At 31.8% G+C, this 24,769-nt stretch overlaps 1 protein-coding gene across 3 annotated transcripts in view; it reads left to right on the plus strand.

The window, feature by feature from the left end:
• Positions 1 to 24,769, plus strand: part of LOC142319655 (armadillo repeat-containing protein 8-like) — a 59,685-nt gene that overhangs the window by 24,085 nt on the left and 10,831 nt on the right. For 2 of the 3 annotated variants that reach the window (XM_075357198.1, XM_075357197.1), the window contains exons 8-11: positions 5,748 to 5,927; positions 9,651 to 9,860; positions 14,559 to 14,753; positions 18,033 to 18,179. In XM_075357198.1, the coding sequence (XP_075213313.1) occupies positions 5,748 to 5,927; positions 9,651 to 9,860; positions 14,559 to 14,753; positions 18,033 to 18,179 (732 nt within the window). The remainder of the gene's footprint in view (positions 1 to 5,747; positions 5,928 to 9,650; positions 9,861 to 14,558; positions 14,754 to 18,032; positions 18,180 to 24,769) is intronic. The other variant, XM_075357199.1, reaches the window with a different exon arrangement.

Raw genomic sequence — 24,769 nt, forward strand, 5'->3', positions numbered from 1 at the left:
TCTCAAAATTCTGCATTAGGTGATTTATTTAATAAAATTTAACAGTATAGAGGAATAACATGAATCTTAAAAAGATTAATAAGCAATAAAATAATATATATACTTATATGTTACAGTAAAATCCCGAATACCGGTAAATCTTAAGTTTTACCGGTAAATTCTAACATTTACCAAGTTACTTGGTATAAGTCCGAAAAAATCTTGAAAACGCATTTAATTCGGACTTTTACCAAATTTTACCGGACTTTTAACCAGCGGTTAAACTTTTATCTTTGGCTTGTAGGCAGAGCTGATAAGATAAATTCAATTTTATTTTCTGATGAAGCCAATTGTATAAGAAATGGAGTTTTCAGTTCTAAAAATAGTCATTTATGGAGCAAAGACAATCCACATGGTACTGTGGAAATAAATTTCCAGCATAGATTTCACATTAATGGTTGATGTGGCATTATTTATGACAAAGTTCTGGTGCCATTTGTTTTCAATGAAAACCTTGTAGGAGATGCATACATTCATTTCATAAAAAATAATTTGACGGCTTTTTTTTGGAGGCTTATCTTTACAAACTAGATTGTAAATGATTTTCCAGCAAGATTGTGCAACACAACATTTTTCTTTAGTAGCTAAAAAACACTTGACTGCTAATTTCTTAAACTGGATTGGACGTGGTGACCAGTTGATTGGCCACCACGATCACCTGACTTAATGCCCACTAAATTACTTTATTTGGGGCCGTATGAAACGAAACGGTCCTGAGATTATATGTAAAGCCACTGGAAATGGAAATATTTTACGTCAGGCAGAGTACTGTGCGTACATTGTGAATGAGGGAATTTCGAACAGTTACTGTAATTGAGGTTTGTTATTCTGTTAACCATTTATCATTTCATGTATTTTATTTTTTTTGTTTTGCTATATTAAGAATAATGTTTATTAGGTTCAGAAAGAACAATAGGATTTGTTCTAGTTCCTGTTTTATTCCCTTCCTAGCTCAAATTACATAAGAAACTACCAACTGTAATCCTTAATTTGGGTTCCAAAAATTACAGCAAAGCTTCTTTTGTTGGAAGAGCTGAAATTCAGGTGAAATCTTTCACTAGCCATAACTTGAAAACAAAGCATTTCCAGACCTATATTTATATGTACTTTTTTCATGTATATGGGGTTATCATAAAAGAATGGTGCGGTTTCAGTAATTCATAGGAAGATTATAGGGAAGTCTCTAGATGCTATATTGGTATCCCTGAAAGCCTCCAACCCAAAACTTTGTTTATCAGCAGTTGTAACTACAACGTCAGTTCTTGTATTGTTGTTGCAGTGAGTTTAGTGAGTTACTATGTTCTCGGATAAAGACAAAGCAAATTGTCTTTGCTAATGTTTTATTGATGGCTGAATTAAAATCCGTAATTTTAGTTCAACATGCGTTTCGACATGAATTCGGAAGAGATCCACCACACAAAAATAACATAACCCGTTGGTTCAAACAATTCGAAGAAACTGGATCAGTTAAGAAATAGAAATCGCAGACCAAGTTTACCAGATGAAACGGTTGAACTAATTAGACAATCGGCAATTAGAAATCCTGGGAAGTCCATCCGCCGTCGAAGCATTGAATTAGGTATTCCAAAATCATCAGTTCACAAAGTTTTACATAAAAAACTGAAATTTTATACTGCAGAATTCAGATACTGCAGGAATTTAAACACGATGATGGTGTAAAAAGTTACAATTTTGCTGCTGAAATGTTAGACAGAATAAGTGAAAACGAATCATTTTTAGATGATATAATTTTTACAGACGAAGCTACATTCCATGTGAATGGATGTGTTAACAGACACAATTCACGAATATGGGGCTCTGAAAACCCACACGTAATTATTGAGAAACAAAGCGATTCGCCTAAAATTAATGTTTGGTGTGGTGTGATAAAAAATCATATAATAGGGCCTTTCTTCTTTGCTGAAAAAACATCTAATGGAGTTGTGTATCTTGACATATTAACCAATTATTGCTTTCCTCAGCTGGATGAACTCGAAAACATTCATCAACTTCATTTCCAACAAGATGGTGCTCCCCCGCACTTCAATGCATTGGTCACGGACACTTTGAACGAAAAATTTGGAGATCGATGGATAGGCCGGCAAGGACCCATACTTTGGCCTCCAAGGAGTCCAGACCTGACACCTTGCGATTTTTTCTTGCGGGGGTACATCAAAAGCGTTGTTTATACACAAAAAATTTGTGACCTAAACCACTTAAAAAACAGGATTAATGAAGCAATGACAACCATTAACAAAGAAATGTTAACCAATGTTTGGAGAGAAGTTCAATATCGTTTGGACATTTGTCAAGCGACTAAGGGCGCACATATTGAAATTTATTAATTATGTAAAAAAATGTTTGAGACGACAAATTTGAAAAATAAAAAAAACATAAACTGTAAGTAATTCTGTTTTAATTTAAACCATGTTCAAAACCGCACCATTCTTTTATGATAACTCTGTATATATGTGTGTTATGTATGTATGTGTATAATTTCATAGCATATGAAGGATCTTATAATATATGAATAAATAATTCTTTATTTTGATTGGTATATAAGAATAAATTATATAAGTTACATTAGTATAAGATGAATTAGAGTTATAAAAACAAATTATAAGAAAAAAAAATAGAAATGAAAACTATTTTGAGCATGTATTTATGTACAAGTTGAATGCGATGCAAATACAGCGAGTTTTTTGTTTTGTTTTTAATTAGTAAAATTTTTCAGTAGAATAGTAATATACATATATATTAATAATTTTATGTAACATATGTTATATATTATTATTAATACATGTATATCTTTTAATGCATTTCCTGTTTCTGTTCACACATTGCTAGTGTTGGATTTTAAAAATAATGTTTTTGATTCTTTTTTATTATGGTGAATAAGGATAATTACATGCTGCTACATCCACGGAATGTGTGTCAAAAACTGATATTGATTTTTGTGCAAAAAATTCTTTTGCAGTCTATGATAATCATCTTAAAATCTTGTCTGATCTCTAGATCTATGTCTTTAATCCCCATATAGGTGGATTTTTATTTCTGAACTTTTCAAAAATTTTAGTTATTATCTTAATTTAATACTTGAAATTCGCAGTCAAATTATCAGAAAGTCATTCAGCTATGATTCTGGCCTGTGGTCAGAAAAAATAATTAATATCACCTTCATTTTTGTCTTGCTCAGTGATAACATTTTCACCCTAATATTTTTAGTTATAATCATGTTAGAAAAAATTTGGCTGTGCAGTCAGTTTTGGATTCAAGATCTTGGGCAGTTTTTACCCTCTCCTTCTGTTGGTGTTTTGGATTATTTCTACAAAAGTTTCTCTTATGTTCAACTAAGAATATAAAATTTATAGAGTTCTTCCTTGTCAATTCTTATTATGTCTGAAATCACCACTAATCTAAAATGAAAATCATTCAATGTGATTTGATCCTTTGTTTAATTAACCTGAAATATTCTCCTCATTCTCACAATATTTTTTGCCATTAAAACTTTTGTATCCGATTACACTTTATACCTTTTTAACTTTCTATAAAACCTATCGCAAATATTTTTTTTTATTTGTCTAGAAATGCCTTATTTAAACATTAATTAAAATGTAACATATTCTGTCTGTAAGATTCATGTGTGTATGTCTATGGTTACATTAATGAGAAATGTGTAGTCTTTTCTCGGCTACGGAACCCTTCTAATCCGCTGGTTTTTCTGAACAGGGAGCTTATTGCTGTCCCTACTTAACGTCAGGTTTCTGGGATTGCTTTTTGATAGCCGTCTTACTTGGGTCACACATATGAGGGATTTGAGGACAAAGTGTTCCAAACTTTTGGATATGATGCGGGTCCTAAGTAACGCCAATTGGGGGGCCGATCGGTCGTGTATGTTACCTTTTTACTACTCCCTTGTTCGTTCCTGTTTGGATTATGGTTGTGTCGCCTATTCCTCAGCTCGTCAAACCGTACTTAAGATGTTGGACGGTGTGCATCATTCTTTTCTTCGGCTTGCCACGGGTGCGTTTAGATCGAGCCCTATCGCAAGCTTACTTGTAGACTGTGGCAAGCCATCACTTTGGGATAGACGAGACCAGCTTTTGTTATCTTATTTTGCCCGTCTCAGCAGACAGCCGAATCACCCAGCTTTTGACCCAGTTCTTAAGAATCCTAATTTGAGGAAGTATGAGGACCGTCCACGTTGTACTGCGCCTGTGGGTGTCTGTACACGACGTCTGCTGCAGCGTATGAATGTTGGCACTCCCTCGTTCTTTTCATCATGTCCGTGCTCGAATCCCCCGTGGAGAATAAACCATGTAAATTTTACGTTTGATCTTACAACGTATGACAAACAATCAACGCCACCTATTGTTTACCAGCAGGTGTTCCAGTTTCTCCTCACCAAGTCGAACCCAGACGTGGTGGTACACACTGATGGGTCGAAGCATGACGGTGGCGTTGGTTGTGCTTTTGTTTTCAATGAACAGACTTATATGTTTGGCCTACCCGGTGTTACGAGTGTGTTTACCGTGGAACTACTCGCTGTGGATAGGGCTCTAAGTATCGTTTGCCCTAAATATAGGAACATTCTTATTTGCAGTGACTCGTACAGTGCTCTCCAGGCGTTGGAAAACCTTTATTCTGGACATCCTGTCGTCGTTGGCATTTATGATAAAATCGCTGAGTTAGGAAAACGAAACAAGGGGGTAGGTTTTTGCTGGATCCCTAGCCATGTTTGGATTCTTGGTAATGAGAGGGCAGATTCTGCTGCGAAAGATGCGTGTATTCAGCCTCCTTTCACCACCCAAGTTATACTACCTTTGATTTTATTAATCATATAAAACAATCACTGCGAGCAAGGTGGCAAAGTGGCTGGACGGCTGCCGTCAATGGTGAACTTCGACGGATTAAAGACTCAGTGTTGCCGTGGGGCTGCTCTTGCAGGAACTCTTGTCGTGAGGAAGTGGTCCTCTGCCGGTTACGGTTGGGGCATACGAGGATCACACACGAATATCTAATGTCAGGAGGAGACCCACCCCTGTGCACACGATGCAACTGCCGCATGACTGTGCACCACATTCTCGTGGACTTCGTATGTTATGCGGCGTTGCATCATCAGTTTAATATACCCAGCAGCATTCGTGATGTCTTGGGCAATGATGGCAGGGTTTTGGAGCGAATGTTTCTCTTTTTGCATAGTACTGGGTTAATGCAAAGGATTTAATATGCTCATATATGTTTTTCTGTAAGGAGAGTTTTTTGATAATCTTAACCCTTATTTTCGATTTGATTTTTTAGTTTTATGTGTTTAATTTTACTATCCGGGGTGGGGATTTTTGCACAACCCATGAGAGTTAGGTAAGTTTTTATAATTTCTTTATTCTATTATTTTATCATTAATATTTTATCAACTTTGTCTGTGATGTTAGTTTTGGGTTTTATTTTGCCTTCTTGGCTTGTTTTAGTAAATTTTTATTATATGATTAATATTACATTTACACCTTGTATAGCTTATTATTTTGGAGTTATATTACCCTTATAATAATAACTACCGGGCGATGATAACGCCCAGGCGTTTTACGTCCAGGCGTTTTTCACCCACAAACAACCAAACAAAAAAAAAAATTAATGAGAAAAATATTTCAAAATAAATTATTTTGTTTTGAAATTTCAAAAGAAGTTTACTTAATTATAGTATTGTTTAGGCATTTGCTTCACTTGGTGCCAATGATGAAGATATTCGGAAAAAAATTATTGAAACCGATAGCCTTATGGAAAATATTGTGTCTGGTTTGCAAGATTCTAGTCCTAAAGTTCGATTAGCTGCTGTGCGTTGTCTTCATTCTCTTTCTCGTTCTGTACAGCAGTTGCGTACAACTTTTCAGGTAGGATAATGCTTGCAATTTTTGTCACTGTTAGTAATGTAAAGAAAAGAAATTATCTATCTATCCGAGGAACTTTCGACATCATCATCTGGTGTTCTGCTTGGTGGCAGCTCCCTTATGCCACCTCTGTCTCTATCCATCCCTATCCAAGTCTTTTCCTATTGCAGTTTTCAGTCTTCACCTCTCCTTTTAACTTCATCCTTCTTTCTTGCTTCATTTCTCCTTCTGCTGACCCTTCCAACGCAGTTGTTAAGATTCCCCTTCTTTTAACCACACCATCCTATTCAATTTCCTTTTCTTTTGTGTATTCTGCATAAGTTGAAAGAAGTGTTATAAAATGACGAAGTGTCTTCTTCTTTAATCCCATTCAGTACTTCCTTATTCGACACTTATCAGTCCATCTTTCTTTTGCCATCCTTCTCCATATATACATGTCAGAATTTTTAATCCAGTCGGTCTCCCTCTACCTCGTTATCTACACTTCACTTCCATAACTAGATATTTCTTACATAGTATTTGGCTAACCTCTTCCTTAACTCTTTAAGTCTAAATTTTTACTACGTAGTAATTTCTTCTTGAACTGAAGAAGACTTCCTTTGTCGTCATTATTCTTCCTTTTATTCCCATTGCCTCTTCTAGTTCTTTGTCGCCATAATCCCCAAAAATCTGTAACTTTTTAATTTTTTCTATTTTTCCTTCACTTGTCCTTATCACTAATTCCTCTTTGTTATTTACTTCCATTACTTTAGTTTTCCTGTATATTTTTTTATCCATACTTTTTCATTCCTTCCTCCAGTGCTTTGTCTTTGAAGCGGGTATATGCTGTCAGCTAGAATTACCACATCATTTGTAAACTTTATGCATCTTATTTTTCTCCTGTACTTATTCCTTCTTCTTTTTCTCTAATAATTTATTCCTTTATCTTACAAATGTAAATGTTAAACAATGTCGATGAGAAGCTATATCCTTGGTTAACATCTTGACTTTAACTCACCCAGATTGGTGGATGTCAAATATTTTCAATCATTTTTGATATCAATTATCAAAATCATGAATAAGAATAGTGTTCACTTAACATATAATTCTTGTTAAATGCAAGACAAAATGTTAATCTTTTCTTTTGGTTTTATTGCAAGTCATTCAGTAATTAAAAGACACAAATTACTCTGGAGCTAAAATGGTTTAGTTAATAAATGAGATATTTTTTCACTTTTTAACGTAATCTCCAACTATGAATCAACTTATTTATACCTGCTGGATAGAAATCTTTATCTTGATGTTGGTTCTAGCTTAGTATTTTTTTTTTTTTGATGTCATTATTGTCATTAAACTTCTGTCCTTCAGTGGACCAAATAAGTGGAAATCCGATGTGGTAAGACAGGACATTATGGGGATTAGGAAGTACTTCACAGTGAAATTTGTCAATGGGTTCTCATGTTACCTGGGTTGTTTGTGGTTATCTTAAAGCAAAATATCTTTGCGTTGAGATCCATCTTTTCAACACTGCTGGTTCACTTTGTTGATAATCATGTCATAGTAGTATGTGCTGTTTATTATTCATTGATCTGTAGAAAATAGACAAAAACTGGGTCTTTTGCATCCCAAAAGATTGTCATCATGTTTTTCCTGCTGATGGGTGGATTTGGGGTTTTCTCTTTATAGGCGAACTTGTGTGCTTCCACTCCATGTTCTTTTTTTTTGATTCTGGTTCATAACAGTGAATCCATATCTCATCATAGGTTAGAGTACTGTGCAAAAAGCATCACCTTCATGTTGATAGTGTTGTTTCAGTTGTGTGCACGTGCAAAGTCTCTTCTCCTGATGGAGATTTGTTAACTCTGGAATCCATCTTGTGCTTGTTAGTGATAATGTTATGAACTGTATTGCCTAACTTGTAATTTTTCAGCCATACTCTCAACTGGAATCCCTCGATCTTTTTGGATGAGATAGTCTATGTGAGTTTCAAGCGCTGGAATTGAAATGTCAGGTGGTTGTCCTAAACTGTGCTTGTCAGCCACTGAAGTTTGACCATCTTGAAATTTTCCTTCCCACTTGTAAAAATTTCTTTTACAAGTTCACTTCTCTTTTAAGAGAAGTATAAAGTATGATCATAAGAGAAGATGTTAACTGATTTTTCATCTTCAGAAAGCAAAAACAGCTCATTATATGCTGTTCAACTAATTTGCTAACTTGAAGAGGCTTAACCACTGTAAAATTACATTTTGAGGGTATATTTAAAAACAATTTAACTTAAACATATGAACAAAAGTCATCACAGGGTTATCAATTTACTGCTTTGAAAGTATCATAATCCTCTTACTAACTGTTTTGCCTCCACAGCTATTTGTCTTTAATTACTGAATGACACGTAGAATATGATATTAGCTGTTTTTTAATTGACTATGTTAATTGAAGTCTTGTTATATGTTTCTGTTGAAATTTCTTGACTCTAGACTAATATTTTATCAAATAATTATTACCTTACTATTAATATAGAATTTGAAGGAAGATCTAGTTTTTCCATAATACTTTTTTTTTCAGTATTAATTTAACATGAGCAAAATGAAGATTATTTAGTAATTAGTAGCTTTTACAGTAAAATTTTTGAAACATTGACAGATGCTTATAAATAGAGATATGTATTGATAATATGTTGAAGGAAAATGATAGTTAACAAAAGAATATGGCATGATATTTGCCAATGTTCTTTGGAACTCATTGAATCAAAGTATATAAAGTTAATAAACTGTTGATTCTCTGACATTTGCAATTTGCATTTTGAATCACTCTTTGCCTGTTGTAAATTGACAATTTCTACTTCTAGGTTTAAGTAACAGTACTAGTTTTGCGATTCATTTAATAGAAGATAGTTCATTACTACTTCAAAGAGAGATAAAAAAATCGGTTGAAGAAGTCTTAAGAAATTGATGTTCCCAAGTGTTCTTTTTACCAAACTTGTATATTGTTAGGAATGCAATTTTTAAACTCATCTCATATAAACATTTATGTTTAAACATGTGAAACTGTAAAGTCACATTACTATGCTTGCAGCATGGATTGGAGTTTACACTTTATGTAAGTAATAAATCAATCTCAGCATATTGCTATATATAATAATTTTTTTAGAAAAAAAAATAATTTCCTTCAAGAAAAATATTCATTTTAGTACTATATAGGCTACTCCTTTTGGTTAGAGAATGCATTTTAAAAGAAGAGTTGTAAGGCTATATGTTTATTGATGGAAATCGTCAATAATTTTTAATATGAATAGTAGTTGATGTACATGTACAAGTTGAGTCGGTTTGAAAGAATTAGGACAATTTTTATATTCTAGAAATTTTCTTTCTATAAAGTGAAAATTTCTTATTAATAAAGGAATAAGCAACTAAAATGTTTCTTTGCTAATGCTTTTGTACACTTTTTGAAAGCATCTCATTTTCAAAACATTTCAGTACATGTTTCTTGTGATATGTTATGTGAATAAAACTACAGTATTTAATATGTTGGAATCCCTGTCAGGCATATGGCATTTTCTTCATATACTACAAACTTTCACCCATCATTAAGTAACTTTAATTAGGTACATTTTCCTGTTGTTTCTGGAGGAAATATAAATAAATAAATGTTTGTAATTGTTGTAAAGCATAAGTTTAGTAGGATTAATAATAATAAAAAAAGGTTAGTTTTTTTCCACGATAAATATCAGATATTTTTTTATTTTAGGATCATTCAGTTTGGAAGCCTTTAATGCAACTCCTGCAAGGAGCTACTGATGATATTTTGAGTGTTGCCTCTTCAACATTATGCAATTTGTTGCTTGATTTTTCACCATCTAAAGAACCTATTCTTGAATCTGGTGCTGTTGATCTACTTTGTAATTTGACTAGAAGGCCTGATCCTGCTCTTCGACTGAATGGAATTTGGGCATTAATGGTCAGAATTTATTATTGTAGTACCTCTAATAAATAATTTAGTTATTATTGATAATGAATTAGTGGTCTTTAGTTATTTTGAAATTATTATTTTCTCATTGAATTCAGGTTTATTCAGTTAGAGATGTAAGTTAAAAGTGAACTGCTGTTCACTTTTAACTTACAAGACAAAACTGCAGTTGCAAGTCTGCAAATGCAGACAAAAATGAATTTTTATTTTTAAGAGGCTTGTACAATGACTTTCCTATTTAGTGCAGTTAGCCAATACAACTAGTATTAGACTTGTCTGCCTGGGAATTCAACCTTTTAATCTTGATTTTCTTCATGTTTGATTTCATTTAGTTTTTTTTATAGATTAACAAAATTTGTGTAAATGTTTTGTATATAGTTGGTAATTAAAATCCTTGTGGAAAAGAATGTATGTAAGTTTCTGCATGAAGTATAATCAGCACTGGCTAGTCGTGCTCATTAAAACATTTCTTTTTTGTTTATTTTGTTGGCAAATTTTTCAGACTTCTTTCATTGCAACAATGAAATTTTTACTTTATTTCATGATTATTTCTATTGTTTTAATGTGATTTATTTAAATATTACGTTTCCTTTTATTGAATCTAATTTGTGTTGTAATTGTTGTAATTGTAATTGTTGTAATTTGTGAAAGCTGCGTGTAGTAATTTTGAATCGTAGTTTCTTTAGTTTGAGGTATATGTGTAGAATCTATAAAAATTTATAATTTCTCTTGAAGTGAGTGTAATGAGAGGTGTGCCTTATGATGAGCAGCTGAAAACCAACATAGTATACCACTTTGACAGTTCATTATGTTTAATCTTACTTTAAGTGTCAAAGATTATTGTGTAACTTTATTAAAAAAAAAAAAAACTCATGAATCATGATTATCCTTTCTATGAAGTTTCAGGGTGATATTTTTATTGTTGTGCTTCAGGAAAGGGTTGGAATTTTAAATCATACTATTTAATTTCAAATATGTCTTATTTGTTTTGTTTAGATAATTGTATAATTTCTTATATCAAGAAACCATCTGTAAAATATTTTTGTTTTTGCAATTTGTTTATTTATTTGCAAAACATTTTGTAGGCACTTGAAATGTCATAAAAAATAGTAAATTATTTTATGATGAAGACTGAACTATAATATTCAAATTTAAACAGGAATTTCATACATATAATTATATATATATATTTTATTGTAAATTCAGTAAGATGACTATATAAATATTTCCCGTGTAGAGGTCTTCTGCCTCTATACTTGCTTCAGAGCTTCTTGATTCTAGAGTAGAAGAATGTTGCATGTTTAGTCAGTCATATGATAACAATGTCTTCATTTAAATTAAATTTTTTTTTCTTAAAAATTCTTTAAGAAGCCATTTCGGTTTCAGAAATTGTATGAGCAAAAGAAAGGTATTAAGGTTAATTTTAAAAGACAGGCTTTTGTAAAATAAAGATCTAGGTATTTGAAAAAAAGTCTTGAAAATATTTCTTGTAGATAGTAACAGTCTATGGTAGTAAAATATGGAAAATACAAAAATCAATAAGGAACGTATAGAAAGTTTTGAAGTGGTTCAGCCTTTCATCAGTAAGGCCCTGGGTATAAATTCTGGTTAGGCATGACATTTTTTATATACTGCAGTCCATATTCCCATACACAAGCTTCAAAGTTTTGTGAGGAATTAAGCATTTCAAAAAAAATATATATATATATTAAATGGTAATAAACTACCAAAACACAGTAAGTAGTTAGGTTAAACTTACCATATCAATTCCAAGAATTGATTTTTGTGGGATTCTGCATCTTCACTTAAATAACTGGAGTTCAGTTATAGTTCTGGACAGCAAAATTTGCATATTGTCCATAATTTAAAAATTAAAAAAAAAAAATAGTTTCAACAAATTAAAATTATAAATAAGTATTGTCATGTGGGTGCGAAGTGTGTGTTCCACACAGCTCGATCAGGATATTGAGAGGTAGTGGGTAATTTATAATGTTTATACAATTATAGTTTATTGATTCAAAATGTTCAGAGCAAATTAATAATAATAATAGCAGTGGTGATAAATATTATTGTTAATAATAATAATAATAAGTAACAATAATAAAACAGTTAATGAACACAAATATTAATACAGCAATTACAATCAATAATAGTCAGGATAATAGTGGTAAACGATAATTACATGACATCAAACAAAAATCAAAACAATATACATGACATAAAAACAGATAAAAATACATAACATAATCAACAAAGCTAACAATCAAAATTATTACATGTAAATAACACATCAAATAGTGATAATAATGCCCATAGTAAGAATAAATATATATTATACATAAGAGAATTTAAAATACATAATCGTTTGGAATTTATTCCAGGTATACGAAAACTAGTATTCAGATCCATTAACAAAGAAACCACTAGTTTTAACCCTTTTTAACCACTAATCTTACCTTAACAAACAATCTTATAAAATTCACTTGCAAATCCCTTTGGTTGTCTATCTTAACAGTTTATGAATGAAGTCTATACTTGTGTCTCGAGACAGGACGGTGAGGAGCCACAAACTCACCCGAAATGAGCCAATCGCTTGCTCGAGTTCTCCTCACAGTCGAGCTACGCGTCTATTTCAAATTCAACTTCTAATAAAGAAATGACGACTTGAACATGATTTAAATTGACGGCTTTTTGTTTATAAATTTAACATTCAAATAATTATTAATTATTCATAATTTTTAGTTATACTTATTTATGAACAAATTATTTACAATTATTTTTGAATAAAAAATAAATGTTTGATTAATTATAAATATATTATTTTGATTATTTTAATCTTACTTTTTTTATTATTTGAATTTTTTCTTTTTTTTGCCTACCATTTTGAATTTTGAAAAACTAATTTAAGATTCGTAATAAGCGAATCAAAAAATTTATTGGTACAAATTTTCGTCGAAAATGGACTATCAGAAAAATGTATTGGGTGAAAGGGTTAATGAAATAATAAAAAAAGTAAGATAAAAATAATCAAAATAATACATTTATAATTAATCAAATATTTATTTTTTGTTCAAAAATAATTGTAAATAATTTGTTCATAAATAAGTATAACTAAAAATTATGAATAATTAATAATTATTTAAATGTTAAAATTATAAACAAAAAGCCATCAATTTAATTCACGTTCAAGTCGTCATTTCTTTATTAGAAGTTGAATTTGAAATACGCGCGTGGCTCAACTGTGAGGAGAACTCGAGCAAGCAATCGGCTCATTTCAGGTGAGTTTGTGGCTCCTCACCGTCCTGTCTCGAGACACAAGTGAAGTCTGCATTATTTATTTCACTTATATACTTATAGTTTTACTATAACTCATAGTTAGTACTTTCTTGGTTACTGAATTACTCGTGGCGTTACCTTAATTGTATCGAACTGGATACTCTCCTCGCTGGACTGACAACTCACACATTCGTCTTGCAGACTCACACCTGTGATTCTCCATGCTGGACCGTCGTTATACGTGTCGCAGACTGGTTCACAGAACTCTGCTGAACTCGCACAACTCACAGCCTCTCCTCGCAGAACTGCCCTTGCAGAACCAACATCATAACGCCTCGCAGACTGGTTCATGGATTTCCGCCGAACTGCACTTTTAGCTGGTCTTTTTGGGCTATTTATACTGTTAGCCTCATTAACTGTAGGATCGAACCCAAGTCGAAGTGTGAGAAGAGTCAACTGAGGCTTTGTTCCCATAAATTCCAAGCCTGGTCTCTTCTCACCATACAGCAGGTGTGCATTGTGTGTTAAGGAGGTAGAATAACAAAAGACGATTGTAAAACGAACCTATTATTTACAAAAAGGGTTCTCCTTGTTTTATTGCTATTAATTTTCTTGATGAAAGTGTGGTTTTTCTGAAACCATTTGCAACAGCAATAAAAATTACTTAAGATGGCTGGATAAGGGGAAAAACACTGTTCTAAATTTGAGTTATCTCTTCCTGTACTTTGTTCTTAATACTTAGTAAAACTTTTTCTGATATTTCCATAACTCAAGAGTAGAGCATGAGAATTCCTGTTTTATTTGAACCTTATGTTAATAAAATATATTCAGATTATTATATAATAAAGTATTTCAGGGAATTACATTTCCTAAAATTAGAGCATAATTTCCTTTTTTCTGTTTATGCTATTCATGGGTATTTTATATATATTTAAAATAAGAAGGGTACATTTGTTATTTTTGTGAACAAAATTAGGACTTAATATTATACAGAATTTCAGTAATTTATTAGATCTATATACATAAATGTATGTATAAAAAATCTAATCAGTAATAAAAGTAGTTAATATTATTCTGCTTGCTGTATCTTAAAGAAATATTTTTTTATATATCATTGTGGATATGGAAAGTGTTCATTTACAGTGTGTAAGGTAAAATGGTAAAATAATTTGTAGCTAGTCATACCACACTTTCTGACATCAAAGATGGTATGAGGTGATATGAGGTTTTTTTTAAGTATAATGTACTAGCTAATTTTTTTACCTTGTTGTTAATTGAATAATGTGCCTAAAATAACTGGTTTTCTTTGTAAGTATTTAAATTTAAAAATAGTGAATTGAATTACTATTAACCTTATTCTGTTTAAGTACATTTTCAGTTTAAATTATAAATAAAACCTTATTATTCTTTCAGAACATGGCATTTCAGGCTGAGCAGAAGATTAAGTCACAAATCTTGAACACATTAGGTACAGATCAGATTTTTCGCTTACTGTCTGATCCTCAAGTGGATGTATTGATGAAGACCTTAGGACTGTTAAGAAACTTGTTATCTACCAAACCTCATATTGACCATATTATGGGACTTCATGGCAATCAAATTATGCAGGTATTTTATTAGTTTGCTATAGGCAGTAACCCACTTTTTTCCAATTGGTGATCAGTATTCATAGAGGTAAATATTTTTTCTGAAAAACAATTGTCTAAATACAAAGTACAACTTTAATGTTACATTTAGAATAATATTCATTTTATATATCTATTCTATTATTCTTGAGGAATAAAATCAAAAATTAAAAAATAAGTAAAAGGAATACAACACTCCATAAGAAAAAGGGAACAATCCCTCCATATGTATCTTATATTAAAAAACAGGATTTATTTTAATCAGTGTTGAGTTAACTCCCTCTATAAGTGTTATTTGTTGTACTGTTTTGTGATGGATAAAATAATATATCAATATATATATATATATATATATATATATATAAAAATAGCCTATTTAATCACTTATGCTTGAAATTGTAAGAAACAAAAGGAGTTTATTTTTAACTAACATTAAAATAAAAGTTAATTTTGACAAATATTATTATAAATAATTTTTGCTACAGAACTTGTTTATTAATTTGAAGGCCTTACTGATTTTCAGTAATTTTAAGGGCGACACAAGGAATGTCACTCCTAATTTAAGGGCCTTGTGCCCTTTGGCAAGACTTTGACAGCTCTTCTGTTATACTGTATTCAGTTACCTTATAAAGTGAAGAATAAACAAATGTTGCATTTTCTGTTAGTGATTTCATGTTTTTGCTGACTCATGTCCCTTGTATCAGTGTCGATTCACAACGCGGCCATTTCTATATACAATACAACAATCATTATTCATTTTAGTCGCCGTATAATTAATTATTTATATAGTATTCAAGTAATCAAATGTTTATAAATATATATATGTCTTTCACTTCTAGTAAAAACCTTGATCTTTTCATGTGATCACTCTTCTGTTCTAGTGTTAAATTTTTATATGACTTGACACTATGCCTGATTCCATGATAATAGTGTATGATTATTGATAATCCCCCTCTGAAAAAAAGGCTGGAAAAATTTGTTAAATTGTGCAGAAAAACACATCATTTTAAAAGTTTACAAAAGCAAATTGCAATGTAATCAAACGGCGTTGATTTCAGATGTCATTAATAAAACTGCTAACATAAGTAAAGTTGTGCTGTTTCAGTGTACAACATGATTCGCAAGTATAAATCTACTAATGAGTTATGGTTTCCTAAGAAAGCAAAACCTTGCAGGTCAATTGCAGAAAAAGTTGACAAAAAAAAAATTTTTTTTTTTAGAAATGATTAGCGATGTGTTGTTACCTCCACTGAAGATAATTTGGATAATTTTTATTGTCTTAGACAACACCCTTTATCATTCATGTAAAAAGGAAAGAATTCCAGCTGTGTCTTTGAAAAAAAATAATATCTAAATGTGCCTTAGTTCATAAGGAGTGATTTTTAAAGAGGATGAACTTAAGGTCCAATTATTAAGGGTTTCTTGTATTAAAAGTAATTTTAATGTGTATAAGATTGTTGAGTTAACAAGATCCATGCAAAACCATGCTTCGATTACCTCCGTATCATTGTGTACTGAATCCGATTGAGTTAATGGGGGACAAATCAAAAGTTACATAGTAACTTTAAAATACTGCTTTTAAAAATCTGATGTTAAAAATATATGCTTAAAAAGCTATCGATAAAGCAGGCCAACAGTAATGGAAAAACTGTATAAAACATGTAACGGATACTATTAAACCAAATTATTGGTAGTTGGATAATATAATAGAAAACAAAATTGAGCCTCCTGTTGTATATCTTAATACTGACAGCGCTACCGATTTCTCACATTCAGATGATGAAAACTGAATTGAATTTATTATTTGTTTATTATCACATAAATTTAATCTTAAGATATTAGTGAAATTTTAATGTTTGTCAACAATTGTCAATTTCATAACTCTTAAAACCTTAAATAAAATGTCTTAATTTTCTTAAATTTAAAATAAATTTATTTTAATTTTGCGTAGTTTCTTTTATATACATCAGGATTTACAGGAGATGCTTGTGAATCGGCTGCCTGCACATTCGTACGTGCACTTTGTTTACTTGAACTTTATAAGCTAACTAAATAAGATACAATACAATATTGATGTGTCTATTTATATTGCCTGGGTAGGTACAAAGGACTCTGATAGCAGTGATACCATTCTTGGAAGCTGAACATTTTATGAAAAATAAGATTTAAATGCCAAAATATTTCAGTTAAAATTAGACATATTATTATTAAATGTTCAATTTGTTATGCTGTTGAGTATTGTACTGCCTTCTGCAAGCTGAACACTTTTATTTTTAAAAAAGACCGTTTGTGTGTTCTATTTGTTGAGAGAAAAATTTTTCAAGATGCTTGACATTGAATTTTTCATACTAATTAGAAATTATGATCATCTAAGAGTACAAAGAGGAGGAAGAAGTAAAACATTGCAGCTCTATATTTTGCCAAATAAATATAATTTTTTCTGAGTTTTCTCCCAAGTATCAATTTAAATAGGGTCAAGTGAAAAATATTTTATTTTAAGAAGATGGAAAGGTGTGTTCAGGCTGGTTAAAATGGAGGCATTCAAACATGACTTGCTAAGCTGTTGATATTTTATCTTTATTTTACACATTTAAATTTCCATCTGATATTTAATATTCCAGATGTTAACAAGCAGGTTGAAAGGGGTGCAGTATATCATCTTATTCAAAATATTGTAGAAAATTAATAACTTTCTTAATAAATACAATTTTCCTTTATACTATATAATGGATAATGTGTTACTAGAGTGTAATTTTATTTTATTTAATTTATAAATTTGGTCTTTATCTGTATTTTTTGTTGGTAGTTTCTTGTCATATCGCTTTATCTTATAATTCACTTACATAGTGGAAAATTCACAAATACCTATGGCCTTAATTGAAAAGTAGACAAATTTTTTAAAGTATTTTTAAACTTTGTGTATTTGGTGTTTGCAAAAGTCTTAATTTCCTTATTTTTAATGTACGATGTCTTTGCGTTGTCAAAGTTCAGTTTTAAAGCCTTATAACAATTTTATATATGTTGCTGCTTTGAAGTAGAAATTTACTGTTAATTAAATTTACTGTTAATTAAATATAATGGTGTGATATTAGATATCATTTTTGGGTTTATAATTTAAGAAATAATTCATAGTTCATGTATTCATATATTTTTTATTCTTTATTATTATATAATGCTGTTGTTTGTTAATATGTCCATTTTACAATTAATGATATAAATGTTCATGTATACTAATGCCGATATTTCTAATATGATTTTCTAGGCTGTGATTCTAATCCTTGAAGGAAATCATTCTGCAGAAGTCAAAGAGCAGGCTTTATGCATTTTGGCTAATATTGGTGATGGAGATTCTGCTAAAGATTACATTATGGCGAATGAGGATGTTCTCAAAAAATTGCAAGATTACATGGTACAGCATGATGTTCAGATCATTTTTTTATCCATTTTATACTTATAAATGAATAATAATTTATTCAAAAAATTAAAAATATATTTACGCTTCTATTCAATTTGATGTAATGGTGTAATCTTTATGAGTTTTTGCATGGTAGCTTGTGTATTAGGTAAAATTGGTTCTGTATTTAAATCTGTGTTAACTGCCATTAATCATAATGGTTATTAAGGAAAGTGAGGAGTGAAGTTGTTTCTTTTCTTTTTCACAGTGTTGATTATAGGGTCTCTTGTAAGCTTACCTAGGACCTGAATGGAAGTGATATTAATAAGGAACTGTAATGACACAAACAACTCTGGACATAATTACGTTCAAAGAAAACAACCATGACTAATGCTTCTTGTTTCTCAGTTGCTTTACATCCATCTCAACGAAAGACTGCAATAAATAGTGTAAACAGTTAATGATTCCCTTTTTGTGGGAAACAATATTATATATATATAAAACTTCACTCCGTTATAGATTTTCTTATTGAATTTTGATATGCCATTAACAAATTTAATGAGGGGATGCTAATATTAATGTTAAAGGAGATTTTAAAAAGGGATGGAAATTTTAAAATGCTTTTAAGCTTTTTAATAAATAATATCATCAATAGTAATTTAAAATGACGTTGAAAATTTATTAAAAAAGAATTACAAAACCCCCCCAATAAATTTTATTTTTACTGTTCCAACATTTCTGTCTTAAACATTTTAAAATTCTTCTTTAAATTAGGTCATTATCAAGATGGGTAAAATAAACCCTTCAACAGCTAACTGTAGGCTCCTGTTAATTTTATGGTTGGTTTATTATCTTTTATTTATTGATTGGAAATGTTTTACACTAATTATTATTTTAAAGTGCGTTGTTAGTATGAGAGAAATTTGTTTCTTTAAGATATCTGTTCATGAATACTTTTCACAGAATTAGTTTTATCTTAATGTGAGGTGCTAGTCAAATGTTTCTGGAAAATAACACTAAATATAATTATGTCTTATCTGGATTGCAATTGCCACTATCACTTTCAAATTAGTCTCATCAGAAGGTCCCATCAATCCACTGGATTGCTCTAGTGGTGAACGCGTCTTTCCAAATCAGCTGATTTGGGAAGACGCAAATCAAGTTTCAAGTCTTACTTAATAAAGGCAGTTACTTTTATATGGATATGAATACTAGGTCATGGATATTGGTGTTCTTTGCTGGTTGGGTTTCAATTAACCACATCTCAGGAATGGTCAAACTGAGACTGTACAAGAATACATTTCATTTACACTCATACATATCATCCTCATTTATCCTCTGAAGTGTACCTGAATGGTAATTCCCGGAGGCTAAACAGGAAAAAGAAGAACAAGGTCTCATCAGAAAGTGCAAAGAAATCATCCAGCCTTTGATGCAGTGTTCTCTAACATGTTCTCTAACGTCTGATTCAATATCAAGAACAGCAAAGATCTACTGCTCCTCTCGGCATCACAGCCCACAGCCTTTTCTCAGCTTTAAATATATAATAATCTCCAATTTTTACTGTTGCTCCATGTTATTTATTATATCTCCCTTGGCAGCCTTCTCTCATTAATTACTGCTTTGATCTTTGTCAGTGTAATAATCAGAACAGAAATCTGGTTATTTTGTGAAACAAATTTTATAATATAAATAGCCTTAATCTCTGATGCTACAGTTTGTACGGATTTCTGTTGTCCCTGTTGCCTGTGAAATTCAGTGTATTATTTCGCAAATGATTCATCATACTAGAGCTGTGAACTTCTGCTGGATTCCCAGCCATATTAGGATTTCAGGCAATGAGCTCGCTGATAATGTGACAAAGGAGGCTTGTTTCCAGCCTTCATTCACCAATCGCGTTGCTTTGAAGAATCTTGTCTGTTTCCTGAAGAAGATGATTCATGATGAGTGGTAAAGTGAATGGAATCCTACCATGAACAATAAACTTTTCCCAATTAAGAACACTGGTTACCATGGAGCTCCTCATGCAGGAATGATTATCGAGAGGAGGTTATTATCTGCAGTTCACGAATAAGGCAGATTAGGCTCACTCATGGATATCTGACGACTCAGATGCACCAGTTTGTGCTTGCTGTAACTGCTAACTAACAGTGCATCACGTCCTTGTGGATTGTATCTGTTATGGGGCATTGTGTTGCAAGTTTAAATTAGGGCCTAACATGCAAACTATTCTAGGGAATAATGAAATGTTATTTTATGTGTTACGATTTCTTAGCGCCATCCGTTTATGTTCAATTATATTAATTACTGTAGTGTATTCTAACTATTCATGCTATTTGCCGTAAAGCAGATGGTAATTTTATTATTTTGAGATGTATAATGTGATATATCTTTGTGTTTTTAGGTTGTGTTACAGGCTTTTTACTTTGAAGATGTATATTTTCATTTGTGGGATTGTAGTTTTTAAATGTCCATTTTTTAAAATTTATTTTTTACAACAAATGTATTGTGTCTGGGTGATGATAACATAAAAGCGTTTTCTGCCCAGAAAAAACAAAAAAGGTTTAATCTAAGGGTAACATGTGAACTATTCTAGGGGATAATGAAATGTTGTTATCTTATGTTTTATGGTTTCTTAGGGTTTACATTCAAGTATTTAAATTACTGTAGTGAGTTTCAGCTGTTCATGCCAAGTGCCGTAAAACATATGGTTATTTTATTACTTGGATTTAGCTATGTAATATGATAGTGCAACAAATTAATTGTGTCAGGGCAATGATAATGCAGAAGCACTTTTTACCCAGAAAAAAAAGGTAGACATTGATCCTACCAATTCTGCCGAAGATGAACATGAATTAATAGTTACAACTAGAGAAAGTAACACTAATGGGATCCCTCTCAAAGTTCCTGTCCCTAAAGTTTTATCTTTGCGGACAGGAGTACATACAGCTGGGGGTAAGCCACCATATAAGCTCCCTGTTAAGGGAACACACACAACCACCTCCTCTGGGATGCTGTCTGCAATTTCCCATTTTTCTAAATCTCCCCCTCTAATACCATGTTTACTGGGGGGTTATGGTAAAGGAACCACCTGATACAAGTCCATCGGATTTTCTTAAACTCAAAAACTCAAAAAAGAAAAACCAGATCACCTAAAACAAATTTTGCTATATATTTATCCGTATTTCTGCATTTATCTACCTTTATTTATGAGCATTATTCAGTGGAACGTTAGAGGTCTTCGGTTCCGCAATTGAAGACATTAGTGTTGATGCACGCACATGCACCATTAATAATGTGTTTCCAAGAAACTTATGTATTACAGCAACATGCGGTAACACTAGAGACTATATCTGTGAGAGTTATGATTGTCTTGTAGACAGTAGAGAGAGTGGTGGTGTTGCTATTATTATGCGGAATGAGGTGTCTGCTAGAAGGCCTTGTCTCTAGAACAATGCAGTTTCCGCCAAGGATGTTCTTCCATTGCCCATTTAATGTCACTGTAAGCAGCTATTCAAAATGCTTTCCTACTCCGCCAGTGTCTTGTCTCTCTATCTTCTGTGATACCAAGAAGGCGTATGACATGGCCTGGCAATGTGGTTTGGTTAACACCCTTAAAGAATGGGGAGTCAAGGGGGGCTGCATGCTTGCATTCAGTAGTGATTCTTAAATTACCAAACTTTCCGTGTTCCTGTTGGAGATTCCTTATTGGGTAACGTCACCTTTGGAGAATGGAGTGCCTCAGGGAAGTGTATTAAGTACCACCTCTTTGCTAGAGCCATCAACAGTATTACTGAATGTGTACACCACCTGTTTCATGTTCATGTTCATAATCAACAAATGTTGATTATTTTTCCATATGTATTACATCCCGTTCAACAGTCAGAGCAGAGAGACTACTACAGAACACTATATACCGGCTTCATATTTTCATGTGAGAAAACAAAATGTGTTGTCATTTTTTGCTTGTGGGACCCTTTTATACTACAAATTTTTCAGAATGAAGTACAAATTGCTATCTCTTGTGATATTACGATTTTAGGTTTGTTTTCTGACAGCTATCTTATGTGGGTCAATCATATCAAACAATTAAAAATGAAATGTTCCAAACCGCTAGATATGCTTTCAGTTCTTAGCAACACCAATTGGGGAGCCAATAGCTCATGTATGTTGCAATTTTATTATTCCTTAGTTTGTTTCCATTTAGATTATGGTTGTATCGCCTACTCTTCAATGTGTAATACTGCGCTGAAGATCTTAGATGCTGTACATTGTGCTTCTGTCCATCTTGATAACAGGTGATTTTAGATCAACCCCTGTCACTAGCATATTTGTTGAGTGTGGTGAACCATCACTTTGGAATATATGTAACTTCTAATATCTTACTTTGCCTGTCTTAAAGGGCAACCAAATCATCCAGCTTTTACTGCAGTGCTTGCAAATCCTAATTTACAAATATATGAAGACCATCTAAGTTAATTGCACCTGTGGGTGTACATATCCAGTGGTTACTACAACTAAACGTAGATATACCTCTTATTTTTCCAACATATCCCTGTTCATAACCTCCATGGAGAATCAAACTTATAAATTTTATTTTTGATCTCACCATCTACAAGAAACAATCAACACCGGTCGTCATTCAGCAAAGTTATAACCATACTCTCTCCTTCTTAAACCCAGATGCAATAGTGTACACAGATGGATCAAAACAGAATACCATTGGATGCGCATTTATTCCTAATAGTAGAATTTATATGTTTGGTCTGCCTAATATTACAAGTGTATTTACTGCTGAACTGTATGCCATCAGTAAGGCTTTAAATATCGTTAACCCAAAATACCGTTGTATTCTTATTTGTACCAATTCATGTAGTGCACTCCAAGATTTAGAAGTTTTTTACTCTAGACATATTTTGGTCACCGAAATCTATAACGCAATTGCCGAGTTGAACCATCATAACATACAAGTGAGTTTCTGCTGGATCTCTAGCCACATAGGAATTACGAGCAATGAACATGCAGATTCTGCTGCTAAAGATGAATGTAGTCAACCTTCTTTCACCAATCATGTTTACTACATGCGATTTTATCAATGGTGTAAAACACACTCTAAGAGCAAAGTGGCAAGGTGACTGGACTGCCACAGTAGATAATAAACTCAGATACATTAAAAACACTGTGTTGCCATGGGATTCATCTTTCAGAAAACTCTGTTGAGAGGAAGTAGACGATTGTGGTCAGGCCATACCAGAGTCAAACATGAATATCTAATGTCAAAAGTAAATGCACCAATATGCATACAATGCAACTGCCACTTGACTGTGTGTCACATCCTTGTGTATTGCATTTGTTTTGCAGCCTTCCGTCATAAATTTAAATTGCCCAGGAACATTCATCAAATCCTGGGCAATGATAAAGAAGTTTTGGATCGTGTTTTTTTATTTCTTAGAACTATTAGTATTTTACATACTTTTTTTTCATTTTAATCTATATATAGTTGTTTTTATTTATTTTTAATTTTTTTATCTATGATAATAGTTATAAATAAATGTTTAATGTTATCTGTGATAGCAGTTCTATGTTTGTTGTTTAATATTTTTAAGTTTTTTTATTTGTCTTTGTTTTTAATTTTTTGGTGTAATTCTTAGTTTTTTTTTTAAATTTCTAGTTTAAGTATTTTGTTTTTAATTTTTGTTTGTTTATTAAAATTTAATTTTTGTTTTTATATTTTATTTATTTTGTTTTCTGGGTGATAATAAAAAATTTTTTTTGCCCCCCAAAAAAAAGTTCTGCCATGAATGGAATGCATCCTATGTTTTTTGGTGTGTTCAGCACATCTGCAGTACCACTTGAATCTCTTCTATTGTATCAAATCTTTTCCTCTTGGGTAAGAGAAGGGCTCTCACAGCCAAGTTCTCTTTCTCATATCCTTAGCTCTATAGCACAATTCTGATCAGGAGAGATGAACTCGTAGATAATTCCATCAGTATTGAAAAAACAGGTCAGTAAGGATTTTAATGATTCTTTTGATTTAATGGGTTTTCTTCCTTTGGCTGGGTTCTTCCACTGGGATGATAGTAATTTAGTTTAGAGGCATATCAAAACCTAGTGTTTTTAACTGTGACAATCTTAGAAAGGAAATCTGGATCAGTTTAAAGCAGTTCTTTGTACACATTTACGCGGTGCTGTTTTTATTCATCACTTAGCAGTCATGATAATAACAAAATGACTAATGTTTAATTCTTGAGACAAAATCTGCTGTTACGAGCTATATGATAATCCTATCATGTTATATAATCCTATTAGTCTGCTATAATCTTCCACAGTCAAATTCTGAATAGCAATTTCTGGTATATTACTGGAATTGGTCATTCTGAACGTTCAAAATCATTAACAGAGGTTTGCCAATTTAAAAAAAAATTTTAACTAGTCATGTTTGTGTCCAGCCTAAAGCATCTTTTTGCAATAATGTTTTGTATGTTTCAAAGTTTAAAATAGAACTTAAGACAGATACACTACTCTATCAAATTTGTCACCGCAAAATCACTATCATATTGTTTGCCAATAATCAACACTTCCACTTAAATCAAGCTATTAGGCAT

Source organism: Lycorma delicatula, chromosome 2 (genome assembly GCF_047948215.1).
Source record: "Lycorma delicatula isolate Av1 chromosome 2, ASM4794821v1, whole genome shotgun sequence".
In the NCBI taxonomy this organism is placed as follows: Eukaryota; Metazoa; Arthropoda; class Insecta; order Hemiptera; family Fulgoridae; genus Lycorma; species Lycorma delicatula.